This window comes from Rhipicephalus sanguineus, chromosome 8 (genome assembly GCF_013339695.2).
Source record: "Rhipicephalus sanguineus isolate Rsan-2018 chromosome 8, BIME_Rsan_1.4, whole genome shotgun sequence".
Lineage (NCBI taxonomy): Eukaryota > Metazoa > Arthropoda > Arachnida > Ixodida > Ixodidae > Rhipicephalus > Rhipicephalus sanguineus.
The window spans coordinates 27,868,161-27,885,746 of NC_051183.1; the positions used below are offsets into that span (position 1 = coordinate 27,868,161).

The 17,586-nt window shown below is 49.8% G+C and overlaps 1 protein-coding gene across 3 annotated transcripts in view; it reads right to left on the bottom strand.

Annotated features, from left to right (window-relative positions):
- Nucleotides 1-17,586, bottom strand: part of LOC119403096 (transcriptional enhancer factor TEF-1-like) — a 217,445-nt gene that overhangs the window by 37,140 nt on the left and 162,719 nt on the right. For all 3 annotated transcript variants that reach the window (XM_049418800.1, XM_049418798.1, XM_049418799.1), the window contains one exon: nucleotides 718-1,014. In XM_049418800.1, coding sequence (XP_049274757.1) covers nucleotides 718-832 — 115 coding nt within the window. In that variant the 5' untranslated portion in view covers nucleotides 833-1,014. The remainder of the gene's footprint in view (nucleotides 1-717; nucleotides 1,015-17,586) is intronic.

A 17,586-nucleotide genomic window follows, 5' to 3' on the forward strand; every position in this document is an offset into this window, starting at 1 on the left:
ATATAAATTTTGAAGTTCGCGAGCGCGATCCAGCATTATAGGCCGCACCTGGTGCATTGACACCCTCGGAGGTGACCCGAGGTGACCCCCCTACTTCCCCTACGTAAACGTTTCAGCCGGTACAAGTTAAGATGACGTCGTAGCCGCCATTGCTGTTTTGACGCGCTTCCCGACGAATCGCTCCTCGCCAGTGGGTCAAACCTGAAGTGATTCGCCACGTCGAAAATTCCTTCCATCCCCGCCGCAAGAAAATCGTCGCCATCAGACGACAATGAGCCCGACGACGACAGAGCGCGCGGAAATGCGTCACTGTTCTGTGTGCTCACGTGACCGAGCGTTTCACTCGCTAGGTGGTGATAGTTGCACCCGGCGGCTTGTCGTTTTTGGAGCTGTGAAACCGAAACTGAGGCTGTGTCGGTAATTAGGAGCTTGTAATTATCTGTCGCGCGCTGCAGGAAACAATGTGCCGTTTTATGACTTACAGGCCCCCAGCAACACATTGCAGCAAAAAAAAAACGCGGGGCGAAAATTTTTGTGTCAGGACTCCTTTAAGAAAAGGAAAACTGACAACCGATTGGCAATTTACGAGCACCCGTTTGTTGTATCTCTCTGTCTCCTTATCGTCCGTGCTGTTCGCGCTTCACATGCCTTAACTATGTCAACGGATTTCGATTTAAGCGTGAAAAGGGAGGGAACACACGTGCTGTAGCAACTCACCATACATCTTGCCTTCGTCCGAGAGGATGATCTTGCGCCTTCCGCATGGCGGGTAAAATGGCGAGGGCCTCCTGGAAGCTCTGCTCGATGTCGGGGCTCCAGACGCCTTCGGCATCCGAGTTGGAGACGTCGTTGGCCCCTCGGCCCCCGCCGGACGACGGGCCGTCCTTGGAGTTGGAGTCGTCTGAGCCGGCGTCCGACAGGGGCGCCTGGGGCGGAGGAGGGGCGCCCCCGCCCGTCAGGCCGGGCCCGGAGTTCCAGGGGGACGAAATCTTGAACACCGATATGGGCGCCACACTGCGGTTGAGAAAGGAAAGAAACAACAGCACACAAAGCTCAGTATGGTCTGGTTCATTAAACTGATATATAATAAAATTGTCATGGCATTTAGAAGACTGTAGGATTGGACGTGCTGGTTCTTTTCTGCAATGATGTTGACAACATGAAAATAAAGTGGAGGAATCTGAAAATGTCCCGTTCTAGTAGAAGTGAAACATAGAACAACTCAAAGAAATTTCGCCATTTGGTACGTTTCGCATTTTGGTACGTTAAGCCTCTGGCCTCGTGGAATGACAACGTACTTCATTTTTAGCGATTAGGAACTATGTAGGTCACCGTCAAAATCTATGACATCACAGCGAGTCGGTGCGGGAGCATCAATATAACGTCACCGCCTGCGTTTCCTATTGGCGCGCTTCCTCGCTTTCCAGGCGTCTTCTCGCGGCAAGATATGTGTATTTAATACCATGAAAGGGTAGTGTACTAATACGAGAATCCCTCTTCACCGCAGACGTCCGTCAGTCGCTGCAAATGATACTTGTTGTCAACCATTAATACTGTGTCATCGGGCTTGCAGCCATACTGTCACCTCTTACGGCTTTCGGTTCAGGAACATACAGTAGCAGCGACGCTGCTAAAGACGTCTGAAGATGTAGAGTCTAACCACAAACACGTACAGCTACTGCAGCAGCTCCCATATTCTTAAAATGAACGGCGATGTGGGCGCGTTGTTTTGAAGAGTTTGCAGTGCAAGCACCTAGGTGCTGAAAGAAAAGTGACGCAGTGAGTAAGGAAAGCAAGGAGAAACGCACACGAGCGCGTCTTTGCTTCCCGAACATCACTCTGTCGCTGTTCTTTCAGCACTTACGGGCTTGCGCTGCAAACTCCTTTCAATTGCATGCTCTGCTTGACTAATGGCATGAAGCATTGATAACAGAGATAATCACCAACTTGAACCGCTTTCACGGTTTTGCACTTACAAGACCAGTGCAACGACACGGATTTTTTTTCCTTTTTCTCTCAAACAAATCGTAGTTGAACGAAACGCCACATGGTAGTTGAAGCATCGTAGTTGAACAATATGCCACAAAACACCACCAGCCTTGTTATTGCAGTACGCGATTTCGGTAGGCGGCAATCTGTGAACTTAAGATGTTTACAGACAAACTAAAGACCATGGGGGGGGGGGGCTCGGGGGACTAACGGCGCCCGATAGTACGAGGGCCACGAAAACTACACAGCGAACGATAGCAAGGCGCTGCAAAATTCTCTGGCTGGCTCAAAACCACGGGCGTCACTCGAGAACTGTCGCTGCTCAAAAAAGCCCCACGAATTTGAGAAATCAATCAATAAATGGGACAAGACGTGAGCGTGGATCTTGTTACTATGCATTAACTTTCCTAAGGCCCAAATAAATTTCGAAAAAAAAAAGAACTAAAGAAGAACGCATGTTTCTTGATGCACATCGAGCCGCGTGCAGCGATATGCACGTGACTCCTCGCACGTGCATATCACAGCAAGAGGTTGCGTCTGATGAGGCGATGCTTTGACGCACGTGATGAACCGACGAAGTCCCGAAGCTGCATGAAGTCGCCATCACGAAGTCAAGGAAACAACAAAAACAACAACAACAACGACAACAACAAAAGATATGAGCCACACGAACCGTGATTTCGATGACGCGGGACGAAAACTGCTTGCGTTTGCCCTGCAGCTCCCGCAAACAGAACGCTGTGTAACTGATCAACAGAACGCTAATCACTGTCGTCGAACACGTCCATGCGACGAACCATTCCACGTGCTTTCCTGTTCTTGCTCAATGACGCAATCTTGCGAGTCAGTCCGGTAGGTAACTTCATCCACTGACCGTGAAAATCTCTGTCTCTCTCTCTCTTTATGAACTCGACGTGACTTTTGAGAAAGATGGCTTCTAAAATGAACCTCCGAACCAGCAGCTCCTACCGACGCCTTTCTTCTTCAGCACTTTTTGCAGACATGAATCGTGCACTCAGCATACTGGTGACAACCAGTCTGAACTTGTCCAAACATGGCTACGACGCGTCGAAGAGAAGACGACCTGGCGTCATCACGGTAGAAGGTGTCGATTGGTCGACGAGAAGCGATTGTAACCATTGTGACCACAAAAGCCGAAAATGAGGAGGTGGTTGCAAATGGCTCCCCTACAGTGCTCCGCCGACCCTTCTGCGACTTCTGTCTGCACCTAGCTGTGGCTAAGCAGGCGATTGAGCTTAAGGACGCGTGTCAAATTTCCTTCGCTTTAACAGTCGGTCTAGGATTTCCTTTCACGTAGCTTTCGTCTATTGTCAGCGCGACAAAGTGTACACTATGAACAACCAACTGGCCCTTACCCTGTCCTGGGTCTTCGACCCCTTCCAGCTGTTGGGGAGTGATTCTATTTCTTTGAAAAAGCCAGGAACGACGGTCTTCTTTTCTCAAAGTGACAAGGACTTGCAGACCCAGACTTCTTTTATTAATAATTTCAGTGAAAAAAAAAAAAGACTCTTATTCTTAGGCATATTTTTAAATGAAGTGTGCAGAATATCAGCGCCCCTCTTCGTGATCTCTGTGTCCTTATAAAAAAAAAAAAAGAAATCTGACGAAAGAGAGTTACCGCTCGTGGAAGCCGAAACAACAACCCCCGCATCGCGCGTGCGCAACCATTCCTCTAAACGACAGCGCCTGCAGGATTCAAGCCGAGGCAGGTGCGAAAGCAAAAAGTAGACGTAGAGCGTCCCGTCTGGTGACCGAGTACAATGGAGTTTTCCAGGAATGACTACCGTGGCGCTTATTTACGGATCCCTAACAGCAACGGCAAGCGGGGAGACCAGGGAGACGCGTCACGTCCTTTTAGGACTGGCAATTGTCATGTGTTTCCCTCGCGTGGCGAATGTGACTGACTGCTGTGAACCATTTCGAATTTTCGACGACGGTTTGCAATACACGAGTCGTCAGCTGCCGGGCATTGCCCTGCAATGGAAACCCAGAGAAAAGTTAACCGTCTTTCATTCCTTCACAGTTGCCTTACAGGCAAGATCAGTCTAGCTCTCTCAGCATCTGTTAAGCGTCTCAGCACGAGGAAAACACGGCACAGTCATCAACAATCGTTGGCACCAATCTTCGCTCGCACAAAAGCGTTTCAGTACAGTTTCTTCCCTCGTACGGTCGCGGATTGGAATTCTTTGCCAAAGTCCATATTTGCATCCGATAATTTTTTTAACGAAATGCTAGAGTCACGTTTTGAATATATAGAGTTCTTAGTTCCTACTTATATTGTTCCTATGATATGCGTGTTTTTTGTTGTTGTTTTTTTTTTCGTTCCATTTGATGGCCCTATCTGGAAAACGATTTTCACTCTTTTTATATTGTGGCCTGTGTTCATTTTTGCGTTGTTTGTATATTCACTTTTGCATTGTATGTAACGCCCATCCTGCTTGAGCCAATCTATAGGCTTGCAGTATTCCAAATAAGTAGATGTGGCTTCGGTAGGCCCATTATTGTAGTTTGTACGAGATATTGATTGATTGCTTTATAATATCCCCAGAAGAGAAAGTGTTGCTAGAGTTACGGTTCATTAAGGTGGCTTGTTGGGCAAGCTGAGAGAGAGAGAGAGATGCACTATCTTTAATGGGCAAGCTGGTACAAAGTTCTAGGTAATGAGAATGCCAGTAGCATCACGAAAAAAGCTGGAAACCCCGAGGCAAGAAAAGAGAGACAGGAACGGAAGGGATCTCTGTTTTCTAGCCTCGGTTTTCTCCTGCTTTCTTTTGGTGCTGCTGGCATTCTCTTTAGCTAGAGCATAGCCTCCTCTATACTTTAGCCTCCTCTAGTATTGAGGAGGCTATGGCTAGAGTTATAACTAGCACGTGACGTCAGTTTTGTGTACGTCATCATCCAGCACACACGTGTCAGTGACCGCGCCGTGTTCACGTTCGTGCGGCGGACCGTTTGGTGTAATGTGCGTGTTTTGATCGTTTGCCTTGCGCTTATGGCGACGGAGAATCCTTCAGGACATTGTCCTGCATACTTTGACGAACTTGCAGGATCAACGCGGGCCGGATACAAAGAAAAAATCGCCCTGTGCGCCGGTGTGCATTCCTGTCAGCCACCCGTTGGTGCGCAAGCCGCTGTTGATGCAAGCCTGCTGCCGACGGTTACCAATGTCGACATTACAAATTACCTGGTATTACCGACAAATCATGTTTCACTGGACCAAACGAAGGCCTATAAGTCACTGGACTCACACAATTACTTTACTAGTGGATGGCGCATTAAGAGTTTGGGTCATAACAAAGCTCTGTTGGCGTCAGTAAAATTGCAACCTGCAATGAAGCAGCATTGACTCAGGAACTCGGATCCGCGGATGACGTAGTTGCAAGTTATGTATTCTCCCTAGGTGTTGCATACGGGGAGACGAGCGGAAACGTCTTTTAAATGAAGTTATTTATACCTTGGCAGGAACTGTCGGTTCCTCGTTTCTTTCATTTCTTCTATTTTGTGTGTGTGTGTGTGTGTGTGTGTGTGTGTGTGTGTGTGTGTGTGTGTGTGTGTGTGTGTGTGTGTGTGTGTGTGTGTGTGTGTGTGTGTGTGTGTGTGTGTGTGTGTGTCAGGAAGCCCCTTTGCTATACTATCGCCTTGTAAGAGTCCTTCAATGCTTCGGCTATATCTTCCTACATCCCTGAGCGCAACACGTTGCGTCACCTTGCGTGGAGCGGTCCGTGTGTGTATGTGTGTGTGTGCTACCTGTTCGGCACACCGGTTACGAGCCAGATTGCGCTCGAGATAGGAGAGGCGCGATAGCCCTGAAGGCGCCGTACGTACGCGGCGTGCGGCTGCGGCAAGGGCGGGAAGGAGAGCCGTGCCGCGTCGGTCTGAGTGGTAGCGCGGGAAACGTAACTACGTCGGACGGCTCCGAACATTGGAGACATCAAATAACCCATGACGTCTGAAGTGTGTCATTTGTGCAAGGCGGCGCCCGTTTCCGAACCACTCCTTTCGCAGCCGCACCGGCCGTCTTTCGCTTCCACCGTTGCTCGTCAAATCGTACGAGAAAACGCGCACGCCATCAGCGTCCGTGTTGGTAAAAATAAGTGCTCGACGATCAGCTCGCGCTTGATCGCGAAGCGACACGTCCGCCTTGCTAGGCCTACGCTCGGTGTCGTGGCAGGCCTACTCTCGGAGTCGCGAGTGAATGCGGGCTGTTGAGATGTTTGTCGCTTGCGAAGGCGTAGCGGCAATGGTAATAATGGCAATGGTATTGGTAAGGTTGTTTGTTTTGCAGTCAACGAAGAGGATGCGATGTCTTCCGAGCGTGCAAGCAGCCTGCGCACTGATTGCTCGTTCGCCCCCATGTGTCCTGAATCGCCGTATACCGCGTGCGGCGTCGCACGCGGATCGGATGCCGAATCGCAGTGTCTAGCGCCGCCGTACGCGCTGCGGCTGCGGCAAGGGCGGGAAGGAGAGGTAGTTGGTCAAACGGAGCTAAACCCTCCTCCTTTCCCTCCATCCCAGTTTCGATGCAGTGGCGACGCCACTCCAAAGAAAAAGACATAACAATACCGAGGAGACGGCGGTGAGTCACGCGAGCGACGCACAAACTGGTTTTTCTCTCAGCACCGGCAGCCGCCGTGCGCTCGGAGAAGCCGACGCTCGTCGCTGCCGCCTAGCTGTCTTGTCGTCCTCGGGACATCAGTTGCGCGCAGTGCGGCTGAATAGCGCTTTCAAATGCCTCATGAAACGCGAAAATTGACACTCGGCGTGGGCGTCAAACCGCTTGATGCAAAAAATCGCCATCGCATGATGACGTCGAATCCCAACAGTTGTGACGTCACAAAGGTACCGATCACGGAGGCAACGCAAAACCACGTGAGGTGCAGAGAGCTTTCAGACGGGGGCAAGGAAGGATCAGTAGATTGACTGAGAAGAAAAAGAAAAGAAGATGGCTTTCGCCTTTCTAGTCGTCTGTGAGTTTTCTTGCCCTCGACTTGTAATCTTATCGAAGTAGCGCCGTTGCTTGCAGCGATAAGCCGCCTCCAGTAAAACCGTTTCACCGATAAGTTTCCATGTCATGTGCAGTTTCGCGTCGGCTCTGCCAATTGTCATGCCCTTCGCCGTCTGAGATAAAAACAGCGGCACCTATACTCTGTTTCAAACATCAGGTGAAATGCTGTAGAAGCTATGCAAGGAGTATGTTCAGGAAAATGTACAAGTCAGCGCGTCTCGCGATTGGATTTCACCGCTGTAAAACGTGGCCTCCGTGAGCGGTTCCGCGTGCGCGTTACCGGGACTAATCGTGGAGGCCACGATACGAAAACAGAGACGCTTAGCGACCGAAAACAACGGGCTTTGTTTATTTCCAAGCTAAAGAGCCTCTTTATCTACTATTGAGTAAAAAAAAAAATCACATCACGGGTGGTACATTCATTCATTCATTTAAGTATTCCTTGGCGCGAACGCATCTACAGCGAGATGTCTCGTTAGCTTCCATAGCGTTGTACGCGATGACGGAGTATATAGATGGAGCTTATTTTGAGCGTCACTTTGGCGGACTTTCGTTACCCGGCGTCGCGTTTGGAGTCTTGTGTTGATGAGCGCGCTCCGAATACAAGCGAGTACGAATATACCGGCTTTAACTAAATCAGAAGTGTCAAGATGCGAATGTTCATTGCCGTAGTAGCATCGTTGTCGTCCCCCAGTTCAGTGCGGAGGTGCTAACGCCGGAAATACGTCGAAGATATGTAGTTGACGCTTGGAAGATGAAGTTGTTTCACTTTATCATTTGTATGTTTCAGCTGTAGTATATAGTGATTATGACGTAACTCTGACGTAAATTATGACGTAAATTTTATGACGTAAATTGAAAGGAATCACAGAGGATGAACCATCAAGTTGCCGCAGGTAGGGACCGAACCTACGAACTTCGGAAACGTAATACCCCATAAAATGAACTGGAAAGCCACCGCCGCTGTAGCTGAATTGGTATGAGCAACGGACGCGTTATCCGAAGGTTGTAGGTTCGGTCCCTGCCTGCGGAAAGTTGATCTTCCTCATACACGTTACTTCCTTTCGATTTATGTCATAATTATTACACTACGGTTAAAACACACAGGCAATGTCTCCTACACCTGCCTTAGTTTCACTGTCCGTTTCATTAAGGTATGTCTAACAAGAAGAAGTGAGCCCTCGATCGATCCCCACTCTTTCTTTCACTCTTGGTGATGGGTATCTGATCAGCGTGAGTATATACGTTCGCCCCTGAGGAGTCTCCGTGGCTACTGAGTCACTTTCGGTCACCTTTAATACGATTGCCGCACATCAATTACGAGACAACAATTAGCGTGTTACGCTCCCCCTCGGCTTCAAAATCCCTTGATTTCGTATGTTTGCGTGTGCTACCAAGCAACCAGTTTCATAGTGCGGCGTGGGAAAGGCAATCTAGGTCGTACCGAAGTGTCATGGGCTCATAGATCGTAAACTTAGTCCCCCAAAGTAATTAAACTGCATTACTAATTACTTTCTAACTTTATCTAAAAATAAATAAATTGCATTACAAACTACAACTGGCCGAAAGTAATGACATGACATTACTATTACTTTTGAAAATGAATGAAGTTACTTTAAAATTAATTGAACTAGAAATCCACGCTCGTGCACTAACTCATGTACACTTTATTAACAGCACGTTCCTCGAGGTTTGTTGCACAGATTAACTTGGTCCTTGTTATTTTTCTCTCCTTCTTTTGATCAATTCGTTAAGCCACAAAGGAAACGGACTGCTGCATTTTATTCAAAAGTAACTGGGAAGGTAATGAGTAATTCCTCTTCAAATTACAAGCTCGATTTAGCGCGAAAAATTAACACACGCTAGAAGAAAACACGAACAGACGAGGACGAGCGCTAGATTCACTAAATTACCAGTCCACAAAAGTAATTCATTACACTGCTCCTTGCAGCGTTAAACAGTTTAATTACTGCCAAGCCTGCATGCGCTGCACGCAACTTTGGAGAGAAGGGACGGCGTCCGCACACACACGTGTGCGGGGAAGACGGCGCACACCCGTTCCGAGCCATCACGAACGCCCCGTCCCGGCATCGACCCGCTGACCTCTGGTGAGCGGAGGCGAGAGTGGAAGACAGCCGCGGCACCCATACAGACCGGCTCTTTTTGTCTACCGCTGGAACAGTACTACGTACTACGAGTGCTGCTGTTCCTGCTTCTGCTGCGGGAGCCGCAAGCACCCACAGCTTACGCGATCAACGCGAAGTGGTTCGACGCTCACGGGTTCGCGTGATGCGGGAGGGAGGACTGTTTCTCTCTCTCTCTCTAAGTCTGTGCAGCAAATCGAAAGTTCGCGGGCTACTGTCAATCAAGTCAGCGAGGATAAAAATTCAGGAGCACCCTACCCTATCGGGAAAATGGGGGCAAGCGAAGCTTGCCGTGTCCGTGCCTGATGTACTACCTTTCTTTCTTTCTTTCTTTCTTTCTTTCTTTCTTTCTTTCCTTCTTTCTTTTTTTCTTTCTTTCTTTCACATTGCGCAATGCTCCCTCCTAACTGCTTCCATCCTCCATGCCGGGAAAAAGACCTTCGTCTACGTAGGATAGAATACTGGGCGAGTTGGCACATCCACATATTTAGCAACGCGACACTTCGGTTTGTACAGGCAACAATGAAATGTGGCAACGTGAAATGACAAGTCACCACGATAAAAGATCCGCTTGTCATATCAGAGAAAAGTGATCGTCGACAAGTACACGATCGAGAGAGCGTCAATTATTGAGAAACGGCGCATACAAACACGCAGGTGAATGGCGCACCTTTGAGGGCCCCATTTGAGCACACCTGCATTTCTGTGCACTAACCTGTGCCAGGTTTTTCACAAACTACGCTGCCGCCACCGCCGAAATTTGTAACTCACAGAAGCCTCGCATAAAGGTTGCCAGCTCTGAGGGGGACTGGTCTATCGTGGGCGAGTATTTCTCTCTCTCCGTTCCACGCCGTCGCATCGCACGCGCTAGACGCCTTCCGACGCGCCTTCAACGCGAATGCTAGCGCCGCAAAAGAAAGAGTGAATGAGAGAAAAGCGGGGGGGAGGGGGGTGTAGTGAGCGCAAACCGCGGACAAAACACTCCATCACAATCCAGCACTTCCAGGGCACCCAGCCACATTGCGCTGCTGACGCCGGCGCTGGTGTGCAACAACGCTAACGGCACGCTCTGTTGCCTCTCCGACGCAAGGGTGTGAGCTCGTCTCTGTGTAGGTTGACTTGAAGGGGAGAGGGAAATGATGAGAGAGGGAGAAACCGCAGTCGCTAAGCAACAGCGAGATGAGGGAGAGGAGAAAGCAGCCGAGATTTGAAAAGGGAGAGAGAGACATGACGGACTGAGGAAGTGTTTCGCCCACGCGGGGCACAGGCTTCCTTCCTCGCCGATGAAAAACCCGCGGTCGCTGGAAATCAACCAACCAGAGCCGGATGGGATCACGGCGGGGTGCCTGTCTTCTTGAGACCGTTGTAGACAAAGCCCACACTTGCTAAGCGAGCGCCCTTCGCGGACGAGGCAGAATGACACGTCTTGCTCCAGCGCGCCACCAATCGCGTCCAGGTCCAACTTCCCAATGGACATTCGCCTATTATACACACCAGGCACGTAGCCAGAGGGGGGGGGGGGGCGAAATTTTTATGATACGTGGTGTTTTACCGAAAATAAATAATGAAAATAGGCGTTTTTCTCAAATAGTCAAGGCTTTCAGCAAGTGGGGCCCCCCGAAAAAAATTCCTAGCTACGGGCCTGATACACACACACACACACAGTGATAGTCGTATGCAGGTATACAGCCAGTTTTTTTTTTTTTCATTGCGAAGGTTTGATTGTAATTACCCAACCTTTTATTGTAAGCAGCCTCAAATAACTTGAGAATCGAGCATTTATTTTGGGATGAAATCTACCTGGTCCTTTTTTTTTTTTTCAAGAAAAAACGAACAGCGCGCGAAACACTCCAAACATGAAATAGCCTTGACTCTGTTGTCAAAGCGAGTTTCGTTAGAAGAGTAAGATATGTGCAGGTCATGCTTCTACCCTAAAACAAATCATCCGTCAATTCCTCCATGTGACAATCATGGCTGCCTTGACATCCTGTAACCAGAATCGCGAACTCCTGCAACCGGAATCATGAACTTACGGCTCCACCACAATTTGGCTCGTACGAAATGTAACCAGTGTAGAAAACAAAAAACAAATGCAGAGCAGAGGCTATGTTATGTCTTACAAAAGCGAACACGCAGCAGTGCTGAGCGTTCAGACTACAGGAGCCGTGTGCCTTACGATGATCCACTGACCAGGAGACGCGATGTGGAAGAAACTGAGATAAGAGACGCAGCATGCGCAGCAGGACATTAAACTGCAGTGGGCGCTAGTAGGCACAGTCTATACAAGCTGCTGAAGTGAAAGACTCCGGAGGAGAGAGGGAAAGGATTGAAGAACTGGTATCTGGGGTTTTCGCGTGTCAAAACCACGATCTGGTTATAAGGCACGCCGCAGTGGAGGGCTCAGAAAATTTTGACCATTAGGTGCTCTTCAAGCTGCACTGACATCGCGCAGTACTCGGGCCTCGAGCATTCCGCCTAGATCGAAATACGACCGCTGCGACCGGAATAGAACCCGCGGCTTTCGGGTCAGGAGCCGAGCGCCGTAATCACTGTACCACTGCGGCGTTCGAAAGGAAGAAATGAGGCCAGTGATTGTAAGCGCAGTATGAATAGATCACACCATGCCTCAGAGAACGTTGGATTTCAAAGAAAAGAAGGAAGGAAGCTGTATACAAGCAATGAAATTTGTACAGCGATTCTTTAAATCAACTACAGGAAAATAGGTGAAAAATTCGTGAACCCCGGATGGCGCCGGAGACGATGTTTCGACAAACGGACTTGTCTTCTTCAAGGCTGCAAGCTTAAAGCAGAGAAGTCCGCTGGTAGATACGTCGGCTCCAGCGAAACCCCGTGTTCACGAATTTTTCATATCTTCAAACTTCCATTTTCCCCTGAACTTCTAGCCTTTTTTTACAGGAGAACAGAAAAGACCATTGGAGGTACAGTAGGCGGGACGGTCTAACTGAAGACGTAGGGTGTGCCTTTTCGAAAGAAGCGAAGGGTCCGGGACACCAACGCTCAGTAAAAAGAGCGTGCCCACTCAAGCTGCCCTCCGACCATGCAACGCAACGGCGGAAGCCGGCCAGTCAGCCCAGCAGCCAAGTCCCTCTGCCATCCCGACGCCCCAGCTAGAGCGGAGGACCAAACCGCGCTAGAGGGAAGCCAGTCCGTTGTTGGCTGCCGTCCGCCGCCCCGGTGTGACCCCCAGTTCAGGGACCTTCGAGACCTGCCCGCCCGCTTGGCGCTGAGGAACTGGAAGCGGCGGACGACGCTCAGGCGAGGGAAAGCGAGGACAAGACAAAAAGAAAATAATAATAAAGGCAGGAGTCGGCCGCAAAACCAGAAGAGAGCCGACGCACCCGCCCGCCCGCTTGCTAGCCGAGTCGACGCCAAGCCGGGCTGAGCTCATCGAGGCGGTAGATTGCCACCGTGGTTCCTCCTCTCCTATTTTGCTGCCAACCTCCTCCATCTCGTTTTACGCTTCCTCTTTTTCTTGGCTCAGACTGCACTGCTTGTGGGCACCGAACACAAAAACACAGAACCACCGCCTGAAACCCTCAACTCTTTGCCCGCTGCCCTCGCCATCTCTCTCTCTCTCTCTCCACACTCAGCCCGGCGGCGCAGCCAAAACTGGTTTTTATGGCAGTGATTTATCTTGCGAGGAAGTGAAAGAACACGATAGGAAGAGCAAGGAGGGAAGCGAGAGATGATAGAAGGAACAAGGGAGGGCAAGTGGAGACATGATAGGAGAACAAGCGCAATGGAGAGATGATAGGACAAGGAGGTTAGGAAGACAGGCAGTGGAGAAGATGCAGAGCGCTAGAGGAGTCACGTGCTGTGCATCTTTTTTTTCTCTCTCTCCCGCCCTCTTGATGTTGTGGCGTCTGCCTTGCGCTGTACCTGCATACGAGCGCGGACAATGGCACGGGGGTGAGGGTGTTGCCGTCATAAAGGCAGGGGAGGCGTCCCCAGACAAAAGGAGGCAAAGCGAGACAAATAGACAGACAACACGTGGCCCTCTATTGACGAATGGCATAGAGTGAAGCAGAACGAGGGGCAGAAAGAAAGAGGTAGTGGGGAGAGGCCAACGTGGCGGTTAAACCCCGACATCCAGAAGACGATGCCTTACCGCAGATACTATGAGGTAAACATTTTTGGTGAGCCCGCTATGTGGTAAACCCTTGGCCTACAAACAGCGGGTGGGCTGTTTAGGGGAAGAGTGCCGTCAACTTCCACGAGTCAGGATGGAGCGGTGCATTTCCACTATCGCAACATTAAGAAAGGGAAAATGAGCAACCACCCGTTTGTAGCACGAATCCATAAGGAAATCCATACGTATTCCTCAGAAAGAAAGCTTCTTTGTTGGCGAAAAATTCGCCTTGGTGCGGGGATCGAACTCGGGACCAACGCTCTTCCAGAGCAGTCGCTCTACCAATTGAGCTAACCAAGAAGCTAGCGATGACCGCGCGAGGGCGAATTCATCGACAACTCGGATCACATGGACACATGAACACAAAGCCCGGGTTTCATTCCCGGACCAGGACGACTAAGAAGCTTTCTGAGAAATCCGTACGTATTTCATTGTGGTATCGTTTTATAATCGGGTGGTTGCCCCTTTCCTTTCCTTAGCCCATCCGCCACCTTACGGGACTCCGCAGAAGTGATTTGTGATAACCGTAACGCTGTGTGCATTGTCGAGGGCATGTAAAGGTGTCGTATGAGAGCACGAGTCAGACATTTTGGACGTTGCAGGCTTCGGTCACGATCAAGCCGACGTCTGTTGGAGCTTGTACGTTCCATCTTCGAAACAGATCCAGCCACGTTCAAAGCCAAGGTTCATCGCCTGCAAGCCGTAGCCAGAGAAGCCCACAGGCGGTCACCCAGGCCCGAAACGTGGTTGGTGCCAGGGGCGCTCGTCCATTTCTTTTTGCGCAAGATTCTCAAAGCAATAATGTCATATCAACTAGCCCAACAAGCAGTCCTTCTTTGGTCCCAAGAGGACATCTTTACGGTACTTCATGTTCAAGGGTTTTCAAGCATTTCAATGAGAACTTCTGTCCCTGACGCCGCACAGCAAATTTGTGCGTGCAAAAGGTGCTAAAAGCACATTTTACGTGCACAACGGAAACGTGCAGACGGTGTTACACTCGTTCGACATAAAAGAAAAAAAAAAGAGCAGGAAAAAAGGAACAGGGATGCTAACGCCGTCAAAAAAATAAACCGTTCACGCGCGCAAAACCGGATGCAAGTGCTGGAGGGGCGACCCCCAGGCGGCCTCGGAATTTCCCGCTTCGTTGGAGACGAAACCAAAAGTCCGCAGCCGGTGCTGCAGGTGGCTTTGCGGAAGACGCAGGTGTCAGACAGAAAAGCTAGCCTTTTTCTTTTTTTTATTTACTTAACTGGGTGCATAGTTCCCGCTGGCGTGCAGCAGAGCGAGATCGCTAAGCGGAGAATGTGGGCAGCGCGTAACCACTTCATGCACTAGAGGCGTTTCCGTGCACGTGCGCCTTATCACTATAAGCAGCCGCGACACCAAACGCAGCACTACGAAAAACTATCTTGTTTAGGCGCTTGTGTTTCATTGACATGTATGTGAGCATTCCGAAACCTAGTTTGTCTCGCAGCTAACCTGCCTGACCTCAGGGCATTCCGAACTGTTCCAAGGTAAATGACCGAAAAAGGCTGTTGAATGAATGAATATGCTATGTGTTGTGAAATTTATGAACGGACACTGAAGAAAAACAACGTGGAGAGCGACGTCGTGGCAACGCGAAACTACGCAGCTCAGCAATGAATGAATGAATGAATGAATGAATGAATGAATGAATGAATGAATGAATGAATGAATGAATGAATGAGTGAGTGCGCAATTCAGCACACCGCACGACTAGTAGCTGAGAAACCACATCAAACACATTTTCAGTTTCTTCAAATAGGTCAGAACAGGGGGGGGGGGGGCAGCGGCGTAGGTAGACATTGTTTTCGTCCGGGGGCGCGGGCACCTCCTTGATCCGACATTGGGTCTGGGCAGATAAGTGAGGTCGAGTTTCATTTTGTGCTCTGTATCCCATGGGAAAAAAAAATTCTCGGGGGAGGGGGGGGGGGAGGGAGGACAGGCTCGGTGTGCCTCCCCCCTGGCTACGCCGCTGGGGGGGACCCACGCTCACCATTTATTTTATTTCAAAAAATTTTGGAATTTTTTGTATACGTAAAAAAACACCTATATTCATAAAAACAAAACGGCCGCCGTGACGAGATGCGTGTACCCCCTTGTGATTTTTCTGGCTTTACGCCACTGATCAAGACCATAGCTCGGTTGTCAGCTCTGTTACATCGGAAACTACCGGAAACCAAGTCATACCGATAACGAGTGTGTAGCCGATTTCTGAAGTCAACTGTTGTATCAACTTTATGCACCTTCGCGAGGAAAAGGGAACGAAAGCGAAGAAGGGGAGGCGGCTTCTCGGAGAAATTTCGCTCGGCGAAACCTGGCTGCATGACGTCATTTCCACCCCTTAGTCTATTTTCTTTCTTTTTCGCCTTTCCTCCATCTCTCTTAGGTCATCGGTTCCGAGAATTCGAGAAGCAAGACGACAAGGAGCGGCGGGCAGATGGGGCACATCATCGCCCAAAGGCAACAGCACCTACGTGGATGGGGAGGGGAAGACCCTGAGGCAAGCAAGAAACGCTCGTGCACGCGGCCAGTAGCGGGGAAAGAAACGCTCCGCGGCGGTGGTCACGGAAAAGCGGCCACCGCCGCCGCAGCACTCCTGCAGCCGAGGGCTCTGCCGCCGCCGTCAAAAGAAAAACACGCCCACAAGTGGAAGGGCGCACCTTGGGGCACACTCTTCGCTATCGGGCGCACTCTTGCAGGGCTGTGCGTCACCACTTCCATTAGTTCCGTGCAGCAGGAATAAATCGCGGCGTAGTAGAAACACAAGAACACGGAACTATGCATCCTTTCAACGAAGGCTCCATGGATGCCACCATAATCTCCACTGTCCTGTTGTGAATATGTGCGAACGGCCAAAAATGTACGGCCCAGGCTGTGACGTCGGCCTCTGTACTCATGAGCAAGAGTCCAGAAAGGAGGTGCTCCCTATCACCGTTGAAAAGGTCTACAGATGCGGGTGCACAGAGCGGCCGTAGGTGGCGGTGGCTAACACACCCTGGAGTTCACTTTTGCTGACCAGCACTACCTAAACAACGCTTTCTGCGTAACACTCCTGAACCCTGGTAACATGGTAACAGCCATGGTAACAGTCAGCGGTTAATACCCGTGTCACACGGGCGTTTCGAAGGCCATTGAACCAATGGTCCATTGACTCAACGGGGATGCACGCGCTGCCACACGGGCAGTTTCGAAGGCTATTGAATCAGTGGCCCATCGAGTCAACGGAGCACTCGAAGACACCACTGAAACTTCGATGGCCATCGAGCGGCGGAAGCGGAAACAGCGTCGCCACGCCCTCTCGTTCCCAGTGTGCTCATACTCATGATTAGAAAAGGGAAAATTTACCGAGTATACATTAAAAGTAGTGTGTTTGGGCGTTCTAACTCATTTACTAAAGTATTTGTGTCATTTGGAATGTAGGAATTGTGCATGCTCGCGATAACAGCAGCAGCTCATCCTCGGTTGCGTCGGCTTCCTCTTTCGCCGCTTCGATCCCAGCATCAAGCTGCTCGATCGCAGCCATGTAGAACACCACAGCGGCCTTGTCATATGCTTCGCGGTCCCTCATGACGGCGGAACAAGCACGTTATGAAACGAAATGAGTACACGCAACCGCAAAACCAGGCAAAACTACGTACTACGTGGCAAACCCAGAAAAGCGGCCGGACGCGTAAAGCGGTTGTAACGTAGCCACAGTTTCGCTGTTCAACAAACTTATAACCAACTCTGCTTATAACCAATAATGCACTTATAATTGTGTATAAACAATGTTTTTGATATTTTAGAACAAAGCAACGCACAAATGTGTGCTTTTAAGTGGATTTATTTTAGTTCACTTACGATGACATGAAAACGAAAATAAGATTAGCAGCGCCACAAAAATTTTGCGAGAAACACCTGAATCACTCAACGGCCGTTGAAAACCGTTGTATGGCAACGCGAGCACTCCATCGAGTTCAATGGAGTTGTAGCGTTTCGATGGCCATCGACTCAATGGCCTTTCAAACATGCCCGTGTGTCACTGGTATAACACATAATCTTCAGCACTCCTTAGCTAACACTCCCTGGTTAACAGTACTTTGCTAACACTTCTTCGTTGTCAGCGCACCCCTTTGGCATACCTTGGTAACAATCCCTGATTAATCCTACATGGTCAACGATTGCTCTTTAGCGCTACCTCGTCAGAGCTTCTGAGCTCCCTGGCTACCACTTCCCCGCTAACACTGTTTCAAGCAGGCTAGTCTGTGTTAATA